Source organism: Thamnophis elegans, chromosome Z (genome assembly GCF_009769535.1).
Source record: "Thamnophis elegans isolate rThaEle1 chromosome Z, rThaEle1.pri, whole genome shotgun sequence".
In the NCBI taxonomy this organism is placed as follows: Eukaryota; Metazoa; Chordata; class Lepidosauria; order Squamata; family Colubridae; genus Thamnophis; species Thamnophis elegans.
Genome location: NC_045558.1, coordinates 92,034,681 through 92,056,431, shown reverse-complemented (window position 1 = coordinate 92,056,431; position 21,751 = coordinate 92,034,681). Strand labels below are relative to the sequence as shown.

The 21,751-nt window shown below is 38.5% G+C and overlaps 1 protein-coding gene across 1 annotated transcript; it reads left to right on the top strand.

The window, feature by feature from the left end:
* Positions 1 to 13,911: 13,911 nt before the first annotated feature.
* CCDC43 (coiled-coil domain containing 43) lies at positions 13,912 to 18,364 on the top strand. Its single transcript, XM_032238276.1, has 5 exons — positions 13,912 to 14,097; positions 15,486 to 15,573; positions 15,971 to 16,106; positions 17,054 to 17,112; positions 17,631 to 18,364. Exons 1-5 carry the CDS (start codon positions 13,993 to 13,995, stop codon positions 17,816 to 17,818), a joined length of 576 nt encoding a protein of 191 aa, XP_032094167.1. The 5' UTR covers positions 13,912 to 13,992; the 3' UTR covers positions 17,819 to 18,364.
* The last annotated feature ends 3,387 nt before the right edge of the window (positions 18,365 to 21,751 follow it).

Below are 21,751 nucleotides of genomic sequence, written 5' to 3'. Positions count from 1 at the left end.
CACACACACACACACACACACAAATACCCACATATATTCTATGACACAGAGAAACAACACAGTCTAGTTCAAATGTATACATGTTTATGGCAAGAAAAATGAATCTTGTGAATTTGCCAGACAGATGGAGTAGGGAATAAAGCGGTTACAGAATCTGATAGTCCTGCTAGTAATAAATCTTCTCCCAGAGGGGAGCAACAGAAACAAACCATAAAGTCCGTGTATGGGGTCTCTAACTATGGGGTGTGTGGGATCTCTACCTATGTATTGAGCTTTAAGCACATAGTGCTTATAAGCAGTATCCAGAATAACAGGAAGCGAGTTTCCTATAATCTTCTTGTCTGTCCTTACCACTCTTTATATGTGATGACTTTGGCAACTGAAATAGACTTTGTCTGCCTTGAACAAATGTCACAGTGGATTTTCATGCATTGCACTAACTTCATTCCTGGTCTAGCATAATGTATTTATCTACTATAGCTTAGCATTACCTGCAAACCACAAATTAACAACCAGAATTTTTAAAAATACAACAAAATATCTGACTTAACATGATTTACAAAATCAGATTAATCCTCAGAAATTATTAAGATAGTAACAAAAAGGGTTTAGTTGGTTAAATGGGAGAACTAGAATAAGATTTTAATATCTACAAAGAAGAATGCCATTGTCCTTTGTTACATTTGTTGATTTTTGTTCATCATTATACTGCTTCAGTGGAAACAAGATACTAGGCAAGAAGGCTTTTTGTTGTTATGAGTATGCAAAACAGCTTCAGCCCAGCAAGCCACTGCCTGGAGAAATGCAAACATACATACAAATCAGGAATCTTGTAGCATCCTAAAATATATCTATTTTAGACATGACAAATCCTAGAGAGAGGAAAGATCAGAATATAAAGTTGCTGATAACACGATGTTAAAAACCTTCCATTTACAGCATAAAGTCTAAAAAAAACCAATCACTGATGGATTATACACTCATTCAATCTGTAAGTACAGTCGGGCAATTAGAAGCAAACAAGTTATTGGAAGGTGTAATTAGGCGGTAATTCACGGAGTGGGGCGGAGGACACCAATATTTCAAGGAGTTTACGATAGCTCTGAACTGAAATGGCAAAACGTGCTTGTCTCTCAACTTGAAAACAATTTAATTAAAAAAAGGAAAAGGAAAACGCGTGGTAATAAGAAACCACTGACGCGTTTAACAACTTCATCAGAACACAAGTTAAGTCACAGTGTTTGTAGAATTTTTAAAGAATTCCAAAGACGAGGTTCGGAGTAGAAAAATAAAGTTCCTTTTTATTTTCCAAAAATAAATCAGAGTTAATTTGAAAGCGGTTTGCAAAGCGCTGGTGGGTCTCACCCTGACTTCACCTGAGTCACAAAGGAGAGCCACACCAAATTCGAAAGTGAAACAGTAGTTATACCCTCCCTAACTCCTCCTACTCCTGGTCAGCTAGCCTGACGAGGGTGGTTACAGACCAATCAGAGACAATAATTACCCTATCTTTTACCTTATTTGGGAATACAATTTTTAACCAATTAGCCCTTGGCATCCTTCTGGCCAATCAAGCAATCACATTTTTCCCGCTCAATTCATAGCCACTCCCTTTACAATTCATTGTTCTCCTCTCAAGCATTTACATATTCTTTCCCTCCGCCATTACCACGTGGTATAGCTCCCCCTAGTGGGCTATTTCAGTAAAATATAACACTTTATATTATTTTATTACTCCAATTCCCCCATTTCTTATTGGTGATTTGTTTAATATTTTCTTTTATTTCTTTCAATCTTTCTTTCTCAGTTTCAGTATTTTTCATAGGGTGTAGAGTGTCCATACTTTCCAACAGGTGTATTTGGTTACCAATTTCCTTTAGTACCATCATTGTTTTCTCTGTTTGTTGGGCCTGCATAATACTTTTCACAGTTGTGATTACTAAGTTTCTTATTACCGGGATTAGACATGGCAACAACATTAATCCAATAAAAATTACACCCACCATAAATAAGGCTTGCTTCCAGTTTCTGAAAATGTCCCCTAGGAACCCTCCTTCATCTAACAGGCCAGTCCAGGTTTGTGAACCACATTTTCGGAAGGCTATCATATCCATTGCTCTACATACATCTAATGAAAGCTCCCATTTTTCTTCTTTTCTTCTTCTTCTTGACCACCGTATGATTAAGATATTTTAGTAATGCTGCCCCAGGTTGTCCACTAATAATTCCCAGTCCAACCACAGGGTCACATTATACCTTGTGAGTAGGCCTGGGTTATGGCAAGTAATGCTCTGTTCTTTCTTTTTCCATGGGGGTTTAAGGGATAGGCTGGTTGATGACTCCGAGCAGGTTCCCACAATACTTTACACAACCCCTTCCTGGTTGTAAATACTGACTCCTAGTATTATCACATAGAAAGTGGAGATTCTCAGTGCCTTCCCCTTCCGTGCCACAACCACTGAACCACAAGGCCTTCCCTATCCAATAGCACCTTGAGTCTCCCCTGGTTGCATTTTCACACATCTGGGTGATTCCACTCATCCACTCTCTACTTTGATTTTTACAAGTCCAAGCTGGATCTCTCTGAGTTTGCCTTGGTGTTACCTCCAGAGTCAGATTACATCCATATTGGGCAGTTTTCCAGTATTGGAACTCTCCCTTTCGATGTCCCCCACTTTTCGAACAGATCACCATACCAACGGCTCTATTCTTTCTCCGCAGGAGCGTCTCCTAATAGCTGAAGCAGTCAGCATCCACGAGGGGATAGGAGGAAATTCGAAAGAACTTGGGGAGACCACTAAAGAGCTTGTGTTTAAATAGTCTTCTCCTCCCACATTGTACAAGTATATCTTCCTACAGTCTCTCGGTTTATTTGCAAATATAGAGTGGTTTGACACTTACCCCCTCTCTTTTGTGTTACCACTATCCAACTTTCCTCCTGACCTACTTGTTGCCAGTTTGGTTGTAACTTAGATTCATACCACCAAATTTTGGGTTCAAAGATCCAATTCATGGGAAAACACTCACTCTCCTTGTCATTATAACACCAAATTTGTGTCCAAGTTCCATCAGGTTCAAAGATTCTAGGCGGTTCAATCCATAATTCTCCCCCAACCGCCACTAGGGTTATTTCAAAAGGATATAAGTCACTGTTTTTTTTTGTTTTTTTTTTTTTAAACACCAGTTTCAATGGTTCTTTTTGAAAGGCTTTCCATGTTTCCGACTCCTCCAAGTTGGCTCTCTTCGCTCTGGTGTAACGGGTCCAGCCTTTTTCTTTCGTCCGGATGGCAGTGTCTGTGGTCAGCAACACCAGGAATGGTCCATCCCACTTTGGCTTTAGGGAATCGTCCTTCCAAGTCTTTATCCACACCTGGTCTCCCCACTTCAATGGAATGTACTTTGAAGCTCAATGGAGGAGTCTGTATTAAATAGCCCGCTTTTCTGAAAAATCAAAAGTCTGGGACAGTATTTGCAAGTATTGTATCAACCCTTTGTCTTTACTAGGTAAATTCCTCATTCGTATCCCAGCATTCCTTAGTGGCATTCCAAATAACATTTCATAAGGTGAAACTCCCACATCCCTCCTGGGTTGTGTTCTTATTCTAAATAAAGCTATCGGCAAGCTTTTGTCCAATTCATCCTGTCTCCAAATACAATTTCGTCAGCATTGTTTTAATTTTCCATTCATATTTCCACCTTCCACTAGAGGGCGGATGCCACGGGCTATGCAGGTCCCACTTAATTCCCAATACATTAGCAATTCCTTGAGTAATCTTCCCCGTGAAATGTCTTCCCTGATCACTATCGATTCTCTGAACCACTCCATATCTTGGTATAATATGCTCTAAGATTAATCTGACAACAGTTCTAGCAGTTTCATCAAAACATGGGTAGGCTTCCACCCACCCTGTTAAATGATCTATAATAACCAACAAATATTTATATCTTCCCACTTGTGGCATTTCAGTAAAGTCTATTTGTATATTTGAAAAGGATAAAGCGCTAAAGGCCTCCCTCCTCTTTGTTTTTCCCTTAATTGGTTTTGATTTACCCTCTGACAAATTATACATTTTTGGGTCACTTGTTGCGCGGCAGTATAAACTTTTATTCCTGCATATTTCTTTAGTACTTCATCAATCAAAGCTTGAGTTCCCCAATGGCTCCCCTCATGTAATCTCTCAAAGATTTGTCTCATTAGGGGGTAATTGAGGATTTGTCTCCCATCTGGTAACCACCATTTCCCCTCTTCATTCTTCTTTCCCCCCATTTGTTTAATTTTATTCTCCTCCTTCTCATTAAAAATTGGTATTTCTTTCACTTCATACACATGGGGAATCATAACTTTGATCTGTTCAATGACTTCATTCATGCCTGCTTCTTTAGCCTCCTGGTCCGCCAGCCTATTTCCCTGTTTCTCTATTTCATCCCCTCTTTGATGTGCCCTTAAATGCACCACTGCAACTCTATGTGGCAATACAAGGGCTGATAATACTTCTTCTATTAACTGTTGATGTATCAGGTCTTTCCCTTGGCTTGTCACATACCCCCTCTCCTTCCAGATTTTCCCAAAGGTTTGCACCACTCCAAAGGCGTACTTAGAGTCGGTGTAAATCGTCAAATTTGATTTTTCCCCCAATATGAGAGCTCTTTTCAAGGCATATAATTCAGCTGCCTGTGCAGACCAATGGTTTGGCAACCTCCCCCCTTCCAAAAGAGCCCACGTGCCCTCCTGAATTATAGCGTACCCATTTTGCCTTTTCCCCTCCACCACTCGTGAAGAACCATCAATGTACCATCTTTCTCCCTTTTCCAAAGGGGTATCCTGTAAATCCGGCCTAATTTTTGTTTCTAAATCCACTATTTCACTACACCAATGTTCAATTTCTTCCCCTCCTGATGAATTAATTTTATTGAGGAACTGTGCTGGATTCAATGCCGAGTCCGTTGTTAGAACTAGGTCAGCATGATCCAGCAACATACCCTCATATTTCAACAACCTTGAATCAGTCAACCACCTCCCAGCTTTCTGTCTCAACAATGTTCTCACTTGGTGTGGGCTGCTCACAATTAGCGCCCCTCCCATTGTGATTTTCACTCTTCTTTACTAATAACGCTACTGCTGCTATGGCTTGAATACATGTGGGCCATCCTTGAGCTACAGGGTCAAGGTTTTCGGACAGATATGCTACTGGTTTCTTTTGCCCTGCCCAACTTTGTGTCAAAATCCCCAGGGCTGTCCCTCCTTCCACTGACGCAAAAAGGTGAAATGGTTTCTCTAAATTGGGAAGACTTAAGACTGGGGCACTGACTAACAAGTGCTTAAGTCTCTGAAAGTCTTCATCCAACCCCTTGGTCCACCCAATTTTAAATGGTTTTGTTTGAGTTAACTGTTCATATAATCCTTTGGTCCATTTGGCATAATCTTCTATCCATAGCCTACAATATCCAATTAATCCTAAAAACTTTCTCAACTCTTTTTGCGTTTTAGGCCTTGGTTGTTCTATAATCCCTTGAATTCTTTCAGCACTGATCTTTCTTGAGCCCTGACTAATTAAATGTCCCAAATATTTCACTTCTGGTTCTACAAACTGAAGTTTCCCTCTACTTACTCTCAGACCCTGTTGGGCCAAAAAATTCAATAAAGCCACTGTTCCTTCCTCGGTATCTATTTTCTTCTTGCCTGACACTAAAAGATCATCTACATATTGGATCATGTTTATTCCTTTTGGTAACTTAAACTTTTCTAAGGTCTGTTCTAATACTTGTCCAAACAAATTTGGAGATTCTGTAAACCCTTGAGGCAACACTGTCCATTGATACTGCTGTTTCCTCCCAGTGAAAGGGTTCTCCCATTCGAATGCAAATAGAGCCCTACTGTCTTTGTCTAAAGGACAGGACCAGAAAGCGTCTTTTAAATCTATTACACTAAACCAGCGGTGTTCTACAGGTATTTTGCTCAAGATAGTATAGGGATTTGGGACTACCGGATGTCTGGTTTCTACTATTTTATTTAAAAGTCTCAGGTCCTGCACCATCCTGTAAGTACCATCTGGTTTTCTCACAGGCAATATAGGGGTATTGTAAGGTGACATAGTCCCTTCTAATAATCCGTCGTTTATTAGTTGGTCTATTACTGGTTGAAGACCTTTTCTTCCTTCCATCGGAATATTATACTGTTTTGGCTTACTATCTCACTATTGGGTTTCAATTTTATCTTTAGAGGCTCTATCTCTAACCCACCCCTATTTCCCGGTTGCACCCAAACTAAAGGGTCGATCTTTTGCTCTTTCTCTTCTGTTAGAACATAAACTGTTTCACTTTTGTCAAAGCTTATTGTAATTCCCAAGGCAGACATCAGATCTCTTCCCATGATGTTAATTCCTGCTTCAGGCACATACAATAATTTTAGAGTCCGGATCTCATTTTTCCCATATCTTATTTTCACTGGTTCTAACTGCTTTACATTAAAAGCTTCCCCCTTTACCCCACTAACTTTTATTTTTGCTTGATCATCAATTTTTCCCTCTTTGGCATCACACACATAGAGGTGCGAGATGCTCCAGTGTCCACTAAGAAGGTATATTCCTGGGTTCCCACCTCCAAATTTATCAAGGGCTCCCGGCGGGAACTCCTAATGAGGGGCCCCTGACTTCCCTAGTATATGTCTTCGTCCTCTTCCATCAGCCTATTAATTTGTTCCTCTCTGATCAGGGCGGGGCACTCTCTCTTAAAATGCCCCATCCTGCCGCAATGAAAGCAAGTTCCTCTTTCACCCATTGCCCCTCCTCTCATCATCCCTCTGGTGGCTCCACCCCGATTCCTCATTCCAAACCTACCTCTACATCCAACAGTCCCTCCCCCTCGCCCACGTGGCGCCCAACTCCTTTCTCCTTCCCTTTTCTCCGCTTGCATCACTTCCCTTACTGCAACTGCCATCATCTTGCTGGCCCTTTGTCCATCTCTCTTCACTTTCTCTTCCTCTCTGTTTACATAAACCTTTTGTGCTTCTCTTAACAGAACCTCCATAGCTTCCGTGGTCCAATTTTCCCTCTTCTGTAATTTCTTAGCAATATCCGGCCAGGCTTTGGTAACAAACTGGATTTTCACCAATTGGATATTTAGAGCATTGTCCGGATCCACCCCAGCATATTTACGCATTCCGTCCTTAAGACGCTGCAAATATGTTGCCGGGTCCTCATCCTTCCCTTGATATTTACTGCTTTGGTCATGTTTTGTGCTTGTGGAATAGCTTCTTTCATTCCTTTTATGATTATTGATCTCAAATCCATCATATTCTGTCTTCCCTCTGCATCATTATTATTCCAATTTGGCCTTGCTAATGGGTATTTAATGTCCCCTCTGACTTGATTTCCTTGTACTCCCGGATTCTCCCTTTCCCAAATTGCCATTGCAGCTGTCCTAATTAAATTTCTTTCCTCTGGGCTAAACAAAGTTCTCATTATATTTTGCATTTCATCCCAGGTGTAAACGTTAGGTCCTAATAGGGCATCCAACTGATCGCTTACGGTCAGGGGATCTTCAACAAAACTTTTCATTTCTTTCTTAAATGCCCGTACTTCGGATGATCGTAAGGGTTCATGTACATATGTTATGATCGGAACCCCATTGGGATCATTTCCGTTCGGGGTTTCCCTTAAAGGGAATTGTTTAATTTGTTCTCCTTCTTGTGTGGAATCCAAAGGAGGCTGTCTAATTAGTTCCTCTTCCTCCATCTGCCTTGTTAAATCTTTCCTCACGTTTGCTAGCTCATTTCCCCTACAAACCTCCCTTTTGCCTGGAATCCACGGTCCTGAGTTGGTCAAAACCGGCATAGGTGGGGTCACAAAATTGGATGTTTCAAAGGGATTACTTGTGTTTCTTTCCACCATTTGGGGGCTTAAAATTGGCATAGAAGGACTGAGCCATTGGCTGGGAGTCAGCTGGCTTATTCCTCCAGGCATTTCAGGGTATAAGGGGGGGTTTAACACATTGGCTGGATGCGGGGGATTTTGAATATGTATCATATTATATGGGGAGGAGCAGCAACTTGAGGAGGAGATGTAATTTTTAACAAATCTCTCCTCGTCTCCTCCTTCTCATCTTCTTCTATCTCTTCAATATTTTTAGACTTGGCTATCAAAATTCTTTCCGAAGGCCAAAGATCTGGGTTCCACAATAAAGCATAATCTAACTCATTCTCTAAGTTCTTACATTGTTTTTGTTTCACGTAATCATACAGATTACGGCATTGAAAATAATTTACAGCGCCATCTCGTGGCCACTCAATATTATTATCTTCCCACCAAATAAAACAGCACAGATTTACCATATTCTCTTTAGTCAATCCCAGCCTTAAAACCTCTCGATTATAGGGTGGGGACCCCCACCCAGCCAATATCTGGCCTAACGGGCCATTTGGATTGATTTTAAGTTTGGGATTCCTCCTCATTTTCTTTACACACTTCATTTTTGGTTTAATTGAACTTCCACCACCCATCTTCCCGATTGGTGGCTAACTTTTCTCCCGAGTATGTGTTCCTATGTCCCTCTCAACAACCCTTCCAAACTCACACGTCACCGTCCCCGGACATTCAACAATATCCCCTTCACTCACTCCGTCCTGCAGGTCCCCCAGGACCCCTCAAAAGGACTTTTTCCCAGCCCCCGTTGTTGATTCTCACCACACAACTCTAACCGTGACCGCCCTGGCGTGTTTCTGGTGCCTTTTTACCAGGTACTCACTCAGGGTTCTGTGCACAGATGTTTCCCGGTCGATCTCCAAGCCGTCTTTTCCTCTTTATTCAACCTCTTTTCCTTTATTCAACTCCCCCTACTACTCGTCTATCGCACAATTTTTACGGGTTTCCAAGAGCTCCGCAGTTCTCTAGGTAGTTCCTCCTCCTCTCAAATTCGGAGAGGGGTGCACCCAAGGGAGACCCCCCTAGAGCCCAGCAAGAGATTGAATCCCGGACACGAGCCCCCAATTTGTTTGTAGAATTTTAAAGAATTCCAAAGACGAGGTTCGGAGTAGAAAAATAAAGTTCCTTTTTATTTTCCAAAATAAATCAGAGTTAATTTGAAAGCGGTTTGCAAAGCGCTGGTGGGTCTCACCCTGACTTCACCTGAGTCACAAAGGAGAGCCACACCAAATTCGAAAGTGAAACAGTAGTTATACCCTCCCTAACTCCTCCTACTCCTGGTCAGCTAGCCTGACGAGGGTGGTTACAGACCAATCAGAGACAATAATTACCCTATCTTTTACCTTATTTGGAATACAATTTTAGCAATTAGCCCTTGGCATCCTTCTGGCCAATCAAGCAATCACATTTTTCCCGCTCAATTCATAGCCACTCCCTTTACAATTCATTGTTCTCCTCTCAAGCATTTACATATTCTTCCCTCCGCCATTACCACGTGGTATAGCTCCCCCTAGTGGGCTATTTCAGTAAAATATAAACACTTTATATTATTTTATTACTCCACAGTGACTAGCAGCAACCCAATTAGACTTAACTTGCAAAAGAATATAAAGGGGAAAATTATTTTTATGTTACTGAAAAGTGAAAGCTTTGAACCGAGAATATCCTATATTTAGAAGTAGCAGTTAATTTTACGATATTTACAAATAAGAGTCCTACTTACATTTAAAATTTATCTTTCTCGGTAAACTTCATACCTAATTTGAATTTGCCTGAAACAGCCAATGAATCAAATTTAAAATTTCTGCCTCTATGATCTGTAGTAAATTTTGGGAACTACGGTAGTCGGGAAGGTCCAAAATAGTTGGTATGGAAATAGGCGAGGCATGGAATATTGCAAAGACACAAGGGAATCGCCGCGGAATAGGAAGCTCGCTTGGCAGCACCAAAGGGAGAAAGGGGGAGGAGAGGGAGGGGGGGGACAGAGAATTAAAAGCATGGAATGACTTCGCTAGAGAAAACTCATCCTTAAATGTATAGTTTTTATTCCCTCTCCCTAAAACACCTGTGTTTTTAATAAAGTGATTGGAATAAATTCAATTGAAAATCGTAGCTGAGTGACAAAATAACTGTGTTAGAAGGGATCTTAAGAGGTCTTCTAGTCCAGCCCCTTGCTCAAGCAGGAAACCCTGTACCATTCCAGACAAGTGGTTGTCCAGTCTTTTCTTAAAAGCTTCTAGTGTTGAAGCACCCACAACTTCTGAAGGCAGTCTCTTTCTCTTTCTCAATTCAACCTGCCTCACAGAAATATTGTGGTGGGGAAAATAGGAGTAAGAAGGTGTGTTGGATAAATTTGCTGCCTGATTCTTTGTAAAAATAATAAAGGAGAAATAAATAAATATTGCACCCATTTTGCATTGATTTGCGATTATTTTATATGCAGAATTATAGTTTACCTATTTGAGGATTATGATGAAGAGCACATGGTTCATTGATATTGGCTTGAGAATCAACTACTCAATTTAGAAACCAAATTTTATTTAGCAGAGAAATAACATGTACTAAATTTGCAAGTATCAATTTAAAAAGATATTGGGTTGTAAGGTGAAGTTCCTTGTGTGAAACCCTAAAGAATTACTGCTGCAGTTCTACCTCAATACTCAACTGTTTTAAAACTAATCGAATTTGGTACTCAATTCATTTTGACAAGAAAATCCCTGTACTTGTCATTAGCTTGGTAGTCAACATGCAAGCTGTCAGTGTCGTGATTCACTATTCTTTCCAGCCAAAAGAAAAGGTGATGTGTTAGTCATAGGACAAGAGACATTAGCTCTTGTCCTATGCACAATCCCTTGCAGTCTTATCTTAGCTCTATGGTTATTTTGTGTATTTTTGTGCTTTGTCCCTCAGCACTATAGGTAAAGTGAAGTTTTATTTTATTTAAGTATTTGTTCATTTTTAAGTTTATTTCTCTTTTTATATTGCCTTAAAAATGTGCATTGTCTTTGGTTTGGGAACGCATTAAATTTATCTACATTATTCCTTATGAAAAAAAAATATTTGGTACTTATATTTAGTACTCACTGCATCTCGTGGAACCAACTGACGATGAGTACAGAGGTACCACTGTAATCTAAATTTATAAAATAACTATAATGATCTGTGATAGCCAATGTGACAGAGTCTTGTGACAGAGTTGTGGGAAGTTATCATCCAGCCCTCTCCCAGAAAAATGAAATATTCTAGGAAATATTGAAAAGGCAGAATATTTCTCTGGATGTGAAAAGAAAGAAACATGTTTTAAAAGACAGAATAGTTGCCTGCAGCTTCCTGCCCATCCCCACTGATAATGGGCCATTAAGACAGCCAAGCTAGTCCACTTTACATAATAAAGACTTCACCAGCAGCTACAAGAAAGCATGATAATATTGGCCCTTTACTCAACTGACCACATGGCATCTGAGAACTCATCCCTACCTGGATTCAAAACACAGCCTAGAGAGTAGCCCCTGCATGGCCCCCTGGGAGTCTGACAACCAATCAGAATACATTTCTTACACAGGAACAGGAAACAGAGAGGTGGGACTAAACAGGTTATAAAAAGCCTAGCAAGCCCTCCTTCAGCCCTTCTCTTCTTCTCCACCAACATTGAAGCATGTGATCACCTTTTCTGTTCAGGGCTCAAGCCATGGTCCAATAAACCATCTTTCCAAGCAGCCTCCATGTCCAGTGTCTTTTTCCACACTTGGAGCTGAACCCAGAAGGACATTTCTTTCATCAGAGTCTTTCATATGAGCCAATGGACTTCAATCTTCACATACCCATAGAACCTCTCTCATTGTAAAAAATCACTTTGCAATCCATTTAATATCTTTCATGTAATACATTTCATTTGTACAAATTGTTACAAAGTAATAATACATTTCCTACAATATAAGAGAAACTGACATGTGGAACTCCTGGGATTCTCATTAATCCTGGGGTATTGTTTGAATACTAGTGGTATATAGCCACACACAAATCAAAATACAACTAGAAGAAAACCTTGGAGGTCTTCTACTCCAGCCCACAACTCAAGCAGGAGATCCTATACCATTTCAACAAGTGACTATCCTTCGCTTTTTAAAAACCTCCAATGATGAAACACCTATAACATCTGAAAGCAAGCTGGTTCCACTGGTAATTGCCCTTAGTGTTAGGAACTTTCTCCTTAATTTCCAGTTTGCTTCTCTCCTTTATTATTTTCCATCCATTATTCTAGTCCTGTCCTCTGTGGTTTGGAAAATAATTGACCACCTGCCCTTTTTGTGGCAGCCTCTCAAATACTGAATACTGCTATCTTCCCCCTCCATCCAGTCCTTCTTTATCTACACTAGCCAAACCCAAATCCGGCAACTGTTCTTCACATGTTTTTGTTTTCTAAATTGATACAATATGTAGGCTAAATGTATGGGTATTTTGTGTTCTGCTTCCCATGGGGCTGAAAATATAGCCACTTATTCTGGGTTGCAAAAATCCAGATGAACACTAGATGGCAAAAGATATAATATGTTGGCTATCTAATGATCCAGACTTTTGCACTGAGATCTGAAAGCAGTTCAGTAATTAAGCACTTCTAGATGGACTAGATGTAGATCTCACCTGATATTCACATTTGGAAAAAGACATTTAATCATTGCATCCCATATCTCTTTCTAGTTAAAATTCTGAGTGAACTACAGTATATACTACCAGTAAGGTAGATACCAGTATGTATCTTATATTCTCTGACTTGAATGAGCCTGTAATTCTAGTGTGCTTTTCAATATCTACATAATCTAGATTTCCATTAGAGGGGCAATTCCTATCAGTCCTTAGATTAGCAGAAAAATAAGCAGTCTAATTTGTTTAGTACTTGCTAGTACTGTACTTGTACAGATGCACCAGTTATAAGAAGAACTAGGTTTAAGCGTTTTAGAAAATATAAAAGCAGATTTGAACATGGGCCCTATCCAACAAAATGAAATTTAATGTAAAAGAAAGCAAGATTTTACACTTAGGAAAGGAAAACCAAAGGTACAAGTACAAATTAGGGGAAACCTTGCTGAAAAAGAGGGACGATCATTTAAATATGAGCCAGCAATTGCAACAGCAACAAAAAAGTTAATGCAATCCCTGGTTACATAAACAGAGGCATAGAGTCAAGATCATGTATTGGTACTTTATAAAACCTTAGTAAGACCACACCTGGAATACTGCATCCAGATTTGGTCACATTACAAAAAGAGGTTGAGACTTTGGAAAAAAGTGCAGAGAAAAGCAACTAAGATGATTAAGTGCTTGGAGACTGAAACATATGAAGAACGATTGCAGGAATTGGATATGGCTAGTCTAGGAGCAAGAACTAGGGGTTACATAATAGCAGTGTTCCAGTATTTGAGGAGCTGTCCCATAAAGAATGGAAGGGGGAACTTATTTTCCAAACCACCAGAAGGCAAAACAAAAAAGCAATGATGGAACTAATGAAGGAGAGAAGCACCTGGAATTAAAGAGAAAACTTCCTAAGTGTATAATGGATGGAAACTGAGCCAAGGAGATTCGACCTGGAAATAAGGACAAATTTTCTGAGAGGGAGAGGCAATCAACCAATGGGACAGCTTGCCTTCAGAAATTCCGGGAGTCTTCATCACTGGAAGCTTTCAAGACGAGACTGGATTGGCCAGCTGTCACAAATCTCCTGTTTGGGCGAGGTGGTGGTGGCTAGATGACCCTACAAGGTCCCTTCCAACTCAATCTGTTAATCCTACTACTTGTCGCTACTTCCTTGGAGACAATCTTTTGATACCCGATTGCCGCTAAATTAAATGGTTATACTCATACTATTTTCTAGTGAGAGTTATCCCCGCTCAAAAGCTAATTTTCTTCCCGAAGCGTACACCTCCAATCCGTACACTTCGTTCGAACTTCCGCCGCCGGAGCACTGCGCATGTATATTAATTCCGCGGCTGCTATTTCGAACGGGTTATGACCCAGATGGGCGGCGCCCTGCGCTTTGAGCCTTGGCTTGAGAGTCGTCTCGATGCCCTTGGATTAGATGGACGATGTATACGGTGGATATATACGAGGCGTATTAAGGGAAGCGGAGTGCGATGCAGAGCGGCTGGAAGGTCTAGCAGGGGCCTTGGCTGCGGGGGAACCGTGAGAATGACGGCCAATTAGTCCTGACAGGCTTCCGTAAGCTATTTTTTCCCCCCTTCCTCCTCCTCCCCTCCTCTCCCTCTTTTCCTTCCCCTCGTATGACACTATCTAAATGGATTTCGTATCTTTCTTGGCTTTTGGGAATATATATTTATTCGTATGTATAAAATATACCCAAAGTGTCCATGAAGAATTCCAGGAACAGCTAGGTATTTAGGTGTATTGCAACCGAGTGTAGTTTATTTTTTATCTTTATTCAATTATTCCGTAAAGTATTCCGAGTTGACAAGTTATGTTTTCAAATCTGGGTTCAAATTTTGTTTATTTCCTCGTGTTTTCTGAATGGGTTTAAGCAACAGTCTGTTTCTTATCAAACATCCTCATTCCTTACATTACAAATATGTTCTTCGCTTCTGAACACTAAACAACCAGGCTCTGTGATAGTGGCATCAAGTTCGTCAAGATTGTATTAAGTGTTTGAAAAGCCCTTAATGTACTACGTTATTGTTGCAACCACAAGTTATACTTATAATGTGCCATAAACTACAGTAGCAGTTAATAGTAAGATTGCAACAGTAATAAAATTATTAGCTTTAAAAAGGGTACAGAAAATTAAGCCAAGACTGCATTTCTTTTTATGTTTAAAGGATAAGAGAACAAACAATAGAAACTTGGCTGCTATCTTGGAAACATATCTGCAAGAAAATAGTTCAACTTTTTGAGATTGGAACTGTATAAATGTTATTTATTTAAAAATCAATTTAGAAATCAACACCACTCACTTTAAGAACCGGTTTAGTCTTTTTGGTTGCCTCAAACTTTTTGAGTCTCTTATGTCACAGGACTACAATTTAAGAATGTTTTCTTTGCTTTCCACTAAAAAAAGCCAGCTTATTTTTGGCAATGCCTACAAATCCTGTATCAATGTATTTCCATTGAATAAGTGGGACCTGTATTCGTAGCTTACTGTCTGCTTTATGTAACTGTTTTAAAATACTTTATTGTGACTCACAAAATTCTAAGTAATTCTCTTGTTCTGGTAAGTCCTATATGTATTTGTTCTATTGTTCTCCTGCGATAATTCAAATGATTCCATTTTTATTAGGAAACAAGGTTAAATTGGTCCATAGTCTAAAATATAATTGTTTTTAACGATTCCTTCACTAAATGATCAGCATCTGTGATAACTTGGCATCAACTATCATTAAGAGCTTCCCAATTAAGCCAAACTTTCACCATTGGTAATGTAATAATTATACACATAAAAACTGCATAAAATTTACATCTTAGTGGATTTCAGAGCGTATAGAATATATTATATTATATATTTATATTTATTTTAGATAAGATTTCTGGATTCAACTGAATAATTTCTCTGTTCCTGATCAGGATGAAGATGTATTACAAGAAGTTTGTAAAGAAATAATTAAAAAATGGTCAGAGGCCCAAGATATTGAAATCAGCGAGAAGAAAGAAGGTATTAATGGCACTCTTTGTGGTAGTCAAGATGCTGTGTGGATTTGGATACTTTTGTATGATTTTCACTGCAAAAAATACTTTTTATCCCCTTTGTATTTTTTTTTCCAGTTCTGATTTCATGACATAGGTACTCACCTGTGGCAGTCTCGTATTATACATTTACTCTATTTCATTTTATTTTACATTGTTTTTGTTTTTATTAATAGTTTTATTTTGCTGGAATTTTTAATTTATTTCATCTGAGGCTGTAATAAGTTATTGTTATAATTTTGACTTTAAACATGCATTCAAATTGGAGGAAATAATGACTTCTGGAAAGCATCATGTTCACATGCAAGAAAAACAAAAACTTCTTGGTGGACTTAATAATTACTTTTTCTTGCTTTCTTTCCCAGATGATATCCGAGCCATCACAAACATAATTGAAAAGCAGGCACAAATTGTTGTGAAACCTAAAGAGGTCTTGAAGGAGGATACACTTCAGAAAGCTGCTCTCCTGGCACAATATGCTGAAGTAACAGATGATGAGGAATATCCTTTCTCTGCTGCAAGTTCTGAAAGAGTCTAGTCTTTAACTGGCTGATTCAGTGACTCAGGGTGAATGGTATTCTTTGGTTAGCTAGTTTTTGTTATAACCTGATCTGTGTTATAAATTTAGAGTAGAATGTACGCAAGAACTTTAAATGTAGGTCAGAGCAAAGATACACCCTAATGATTGGACAGGGATAACTAATAACCAACTGTGGTTTAATTAGAAAAGAAGAATCTCCTTATTTTACCATCTATTTAACGATGCTATCGTTATGATTATGCCAGAAATAATAAGGGTTATATACTCATCACCCATAATATTATTGAAGGATGAAGTAAGTAGAAAACTACTTCAAATAATTTAAATGACTTTAGCATGGACTAAACACACTCATGTGAAATTTTCTTTTTTAGCCATGGTAGCTTGGGATATAGTTTTCTGAACTCATAAAAAATCTCTGGTTCTCCACCAGAGATTTTTTATGAGTTCAGAAAACTATATCCCAAGCTCACATGGCTTAAAAAAAAAATCAACATGGAGAGGTGTATGGAGAGCAGAAGAGCTATAATGGGTTTCTATTTTTCTGGGCATTGTTGACAAGAGAACTGATGTAATTATTATTTAATACTATATGATACGGGCTATGTATAGTATACATGTGAGTGTGTGTTATGAAAAATGGAAATAAAAAATATTTATAATAAAAAAAAAATCTCTGGTTAATAGATACCAAGAACGAGTGGAGGTTGAAGATAGCTATATTGCCATCCTTGATGGAAGAAAAACTACAGGGAAATATTTCTGATTATTTCATTAGGGAATGGAAGATTATTTCTGGTCTCTTAATTATTTTTTTCATGGTGGCCAATGGTCATGAAGTATCTTACATAGGCATTTAGTACACTTGTCCATATTCCCAATATTTCATTATCCTAACTCAGTACACTGAAGTAAATGTACATGAAGATTTGGGAGCAGCAGCAATGCCTATTGCTTCTAACAAATGTATCCTTTGTAGGATGGTCCTTGAAGCTACATTTGATCATTCTTGGAATAATAATAGAGAAGTATATTGTGCTAATGGTATAAAATTGTAAAGAATGTTGAGAGTATAGAGGGAATCTTGGGTAAAGAAGAATGGATTTCCTTTTATTTCAATTATTATAAGAAAGATTTTCTTGTAAGTAAGCTATTCAAGCTTTCTTCAATGTCTTCCTGATGGGTTAATTGACTAGGTATAGATCATGCTGCTGCAGCTATTTTCTTGATAATGTCTGTTGCATCTTTTTCTTTTTAATTTCTCTTGAGAATAAACTAGTAAATTAAGGAATAGTTACATTTTCCTCACTGAGAAATGCAAGTCTGAATTGAGATTTGAATGCTAAATATCATTTCCATAGTGCCATGTGGAATTGGTTTTTCTTTTATACTCTATGGCTTAAGGCTCTGTTGCAAGTATGTTTAGACAAAGTCAGAACTTTATTGCTCAAAACAGTTGTTTCTCTCAACTCTGTGCTTGTTAGCCTTGTTCAAAAATACAAACCTGGAAGATGTTATGAATGCTCGTAAGCTGGAGAGAGAACATCTACGTGATGAATCCCAGCAAAAGAAAGAGCGGGACAAACTTCAGCGGGAGAAAGACAAGCTGACTAAGCAAGAACGCAAGGAGAAAGAGAAGAAGAGAACACAAAAAGGCGAGAGGAAACGGTAGCCAAGAACAGCTGCTGGACTTTCTTCCCCTCCATTATCTGAAAAATGGCACAGCATGCACATTCAGCCAGAATGATCAAGCAGAGAGAAGCTTTTTGAACATTTTTCTTTGTTTTTCCAAAGCAGCAGCATGTACTTGGCAAGATTTGCATGGGAGGGGATGTTTTCTCTCTCATGATAAAAACTTTGATTTAAATTTTTGTGTATACAATTTTGCTGTCCAAGAATTTGGCTGAATTGCCATAGCCAAGATCTATAACCAAAGAATTGGTGACTTTTTGTTTTTCTTGTTATTTTCTGCTCTTATTAAATATTTTCTTGAAAACTGTAAAGTTAAGGAACTTCTGTAATATTCAGTCCACCCAAAGGTAGTAGAATTGTTGAGGAAAAATCCAGTTTGCTACATGTATTTGTCAAGAAGAGATAACAAGCCATGATGAGTGTATAAGGTTGGATTTAGCACAATGCTATAAACATCTGACATCAATATGAGACAACATATTTCATTTGTTCAGGATTGGCCTAATAATGTGTGTGTGAGACTTGAGCAAAGCTGTACTGTTGCTACCTTAGGTAAAGCGCTATGAATTTAATTGGTACGTTACATGGTTCACTTCTTGCTCCATACATTCTTTATAATCTACCATATTTATCGCAAAGACTACTAAATTCAAGATGATTCTATCACTCTCTGCAAAGATCCTTAATATTTATAAGATAATGATAATTTTTAGCAAATATCAGATAACTCTTCCATTTTAGAGGGAAAGTAATTTGGAACAAAAAATGTTTCCTTTTATAGGAAGAGAGTTGTGTTTGTAGTACTGAAGTCCCGGCTTAGGTTTTGCTGTAATGCAGAAGCATAGTCACCTTAATTACATGGGACCTAAGTTACTGTCTTTACTTTCCTCTTTATTCTAATAGATGCTCCCAAATCTTCTTTTATCCTGCTATTTATCCTATTGTTTATAGTGTTAGTACAGCATCAACATTTCAGTACCCAGGATTCTGGCTACTTGATTCCAAACTTGATACAATAAATATTATCCTTGTTTGAGGCAGTCACTCTCTTAAATGTTTTAGAGTAATTGCTGTACCACAGCAATAGCAATAGCACTTAAATTTATAAACCACTTTACAGCCTTCTCTAAGCAGTAATTGCTGTACCATCCTGATTATCACCTTTTCCTTGCTGATACTAACTGATGAATTATTGAAAATTGAAGGCCAAAACAGACATCTAGTAAAGGAAGGCTACATTAAATCTTTCCCCATTTTTTATTTATTATAATAGGTCTTAGTATAATTTACAACCTTTTATCATTTTGCTTCTTAAATACGGGAATTAGCTGAATAGCAGCAAAGACATACTTCCAGTAACTATCTGATCACAAATAAGAACATATTTCTAACATTTTGTTGGAAGATCTGACTACTTGGTCTCTTACTTGATTGTAATACTGTTATTTCAATAGTTCCATGTTTGAGATTTATTAAGGGTACAGCTATTGTGACATACTGTTGGCATTGCTGTCAAATCATGCTCTCTTTACATTTGCAGTACTAAAGTTATATTTCCTTGCTATATGTATCAATGCTCATAGGGCATTATTAGTTGTTCTTTATACATAACCTCTCATAATTAATCCAGCTTGTTATTTGTGCCATTGGTGTACTAAACTTACCTATATTAACTTTCACATAACTTTTCCAAATATCAACTTGGAGTTTTATGTAGTATTTCACTGCTCTGAGGAAGCAAGACAGGAAGAGATTTTGCAACAATTAGATTCAAAGGTTCCTGATTAAAACATACTAGCAGCTGATGGGAATGGAATAGAATAGAAATGTAAAGAGTTGGTACTTTATTGGTCAAGTGTGATTGGACACATAAGGGATTTATCTCCAGTGCAACAGTTCTGTGTACATACAAACAACTAAGTAATATAGTCCCGATACCATTAGGAAACATAGTCATTGATATGGAGAGAGCACAAAGCCCTGGGGAGCATTTGTGCTAACTGAACAGGTATTAAAAGGTGATTTTACTGACTCCACCTGCTTTCTATGTTGGAAAGCTTATAATTCATTTATAAGTGGACAGGTATAACTAGCTGAGTCAGTTTAGAGTGAATTTCTAGGATGGTGATATTGAATGCTGAGCTGAAGTCTACAAAAAGGACTTTGCATAGGTCTACAAAAACCTTGGGGATTTAGGATGTTGTAAGATGTAGTGCCACTACATTACATCTTAAGAGCATCATCTGCTGATTTATTTGCTCGGTAGGCAAACTGCAAGGAAGTCTAGCAGTGGGTCTGTGATGATTTTGAGGTGGATCAGCACTAATCTTTCAAAGGCTTTCTTAAATACAGATGTCAGAGAAACCAGTATGTAGTCACACAGCTCCTTGATGGTTTCTTGGGCCCCAGGGATGATAGTAGAGTGTTTGAAGCAAGAAGGAATATAATACATCTCTAATGATTTATTAAAGATGCAGGTGAAGATGGGGGCAGTTGATCTTTCAAGTAAGAAAGAGTTGCAGTGGTCAAGAGACAGGATAAAGATGCGAACTCTGCTGAAGTGTGTGTAGTGAGGATCAGTTCTATATGATATTGAAAATATTCAATCATTTCAGTGGTGGGTTCAGTACAGTGCTCTAGAGCAGTGTTTTTCAACCTTTTTGTGCAAAGGCACACTTTTTCATGAAAAAAATCATGAGGCATACCACCATTAGAAAATGTTAAAAAAATTTAACTCTGTGCCTATATTGACTATATATAAGGTGTTTTTCCCACGGCACACCTTACACTATGTCACGGCACACTAGTGTGCCGCGGCACAGTGGTTGAAAACACTGCTCTAGAGGGTCCACCCGCCCGCCTTCCTTACCTATATTTGAGCCTATCAGGGCTTTCGCGCACGGAGCATAAGGCGCCTGTGCAACGCTCCGCCGAGCAGCTGGAGCATTGCGGGTGGCAAGTATGCATGCACATACTGCGGCATACTGCACTTATGCATCTGGTGGACACCTGGCCCCATTGCAGCATACCGGAACCCACCACTGAACCATTTGTTTATTTCCAGGCAACATCAAACAAGAACAGTAGTTCCATTACAGAGGTGACTTTGAAGTGATCACAGCATATAAAAATACTGTTAACATTAGCCAATCATTCTTTCTCAGCCCAACTCACTTCTCAGAGTTTTTGCTATGGGAAAAGTAGGGGGAATTATTGGTTATGTTCACCACCTTGAGTTTATAAAAATAATAAAGGTGGAATATAAATGAACAAAACATCTATTTTCTAGGAAAAGTAGATTACCCAATTCAGTAAATAGAAAATAATCTCTTTAAATGCTGTATTGACCTATCCAATAAGAACTGGAAATTATATTTTGGGTTATACTATTTCCAAATATTGTCCAGATCAAATTTTGTTATGTCAACTGAACAGGTAATTCTACAGTTCTCCATAAGTGTGCAAACTGGGAAAAGTGCATTGGATCTGATATTTATGTGCTCAAGGTACCTGTCATTCCTTTTCCTGGGCTTGCAGTTTCAGAACAGTCATAGTTTGTCAAAGAAGCCAATGATCAATACAACAAGCACACTAGTAGGCTCGGCCCAAAACACTGCTCTCACCTAAATTGAATAGGCATACATTCCTAGTTCTCTGATCCTATTAGAAAGTACAGCTAAAAGCTTGTAAAAATGCTGGAAAAGTGAAACAAGGGAGCCTGAAGTTTTTAATTTAATTTTTAAGCCCTATTTGCCAATATCTTGTCTCTGAAAGTCAAGGCATAGACATAGGAAAAACACAATTTACTGCAACAAAATCCAGTTTATTAATTGAGAGACTAAAGTCAGTACAATATTTGTTTTCATAACATGAAACATTTCAATGTCAAAACTCAACCCATCTTTTGAGTGGC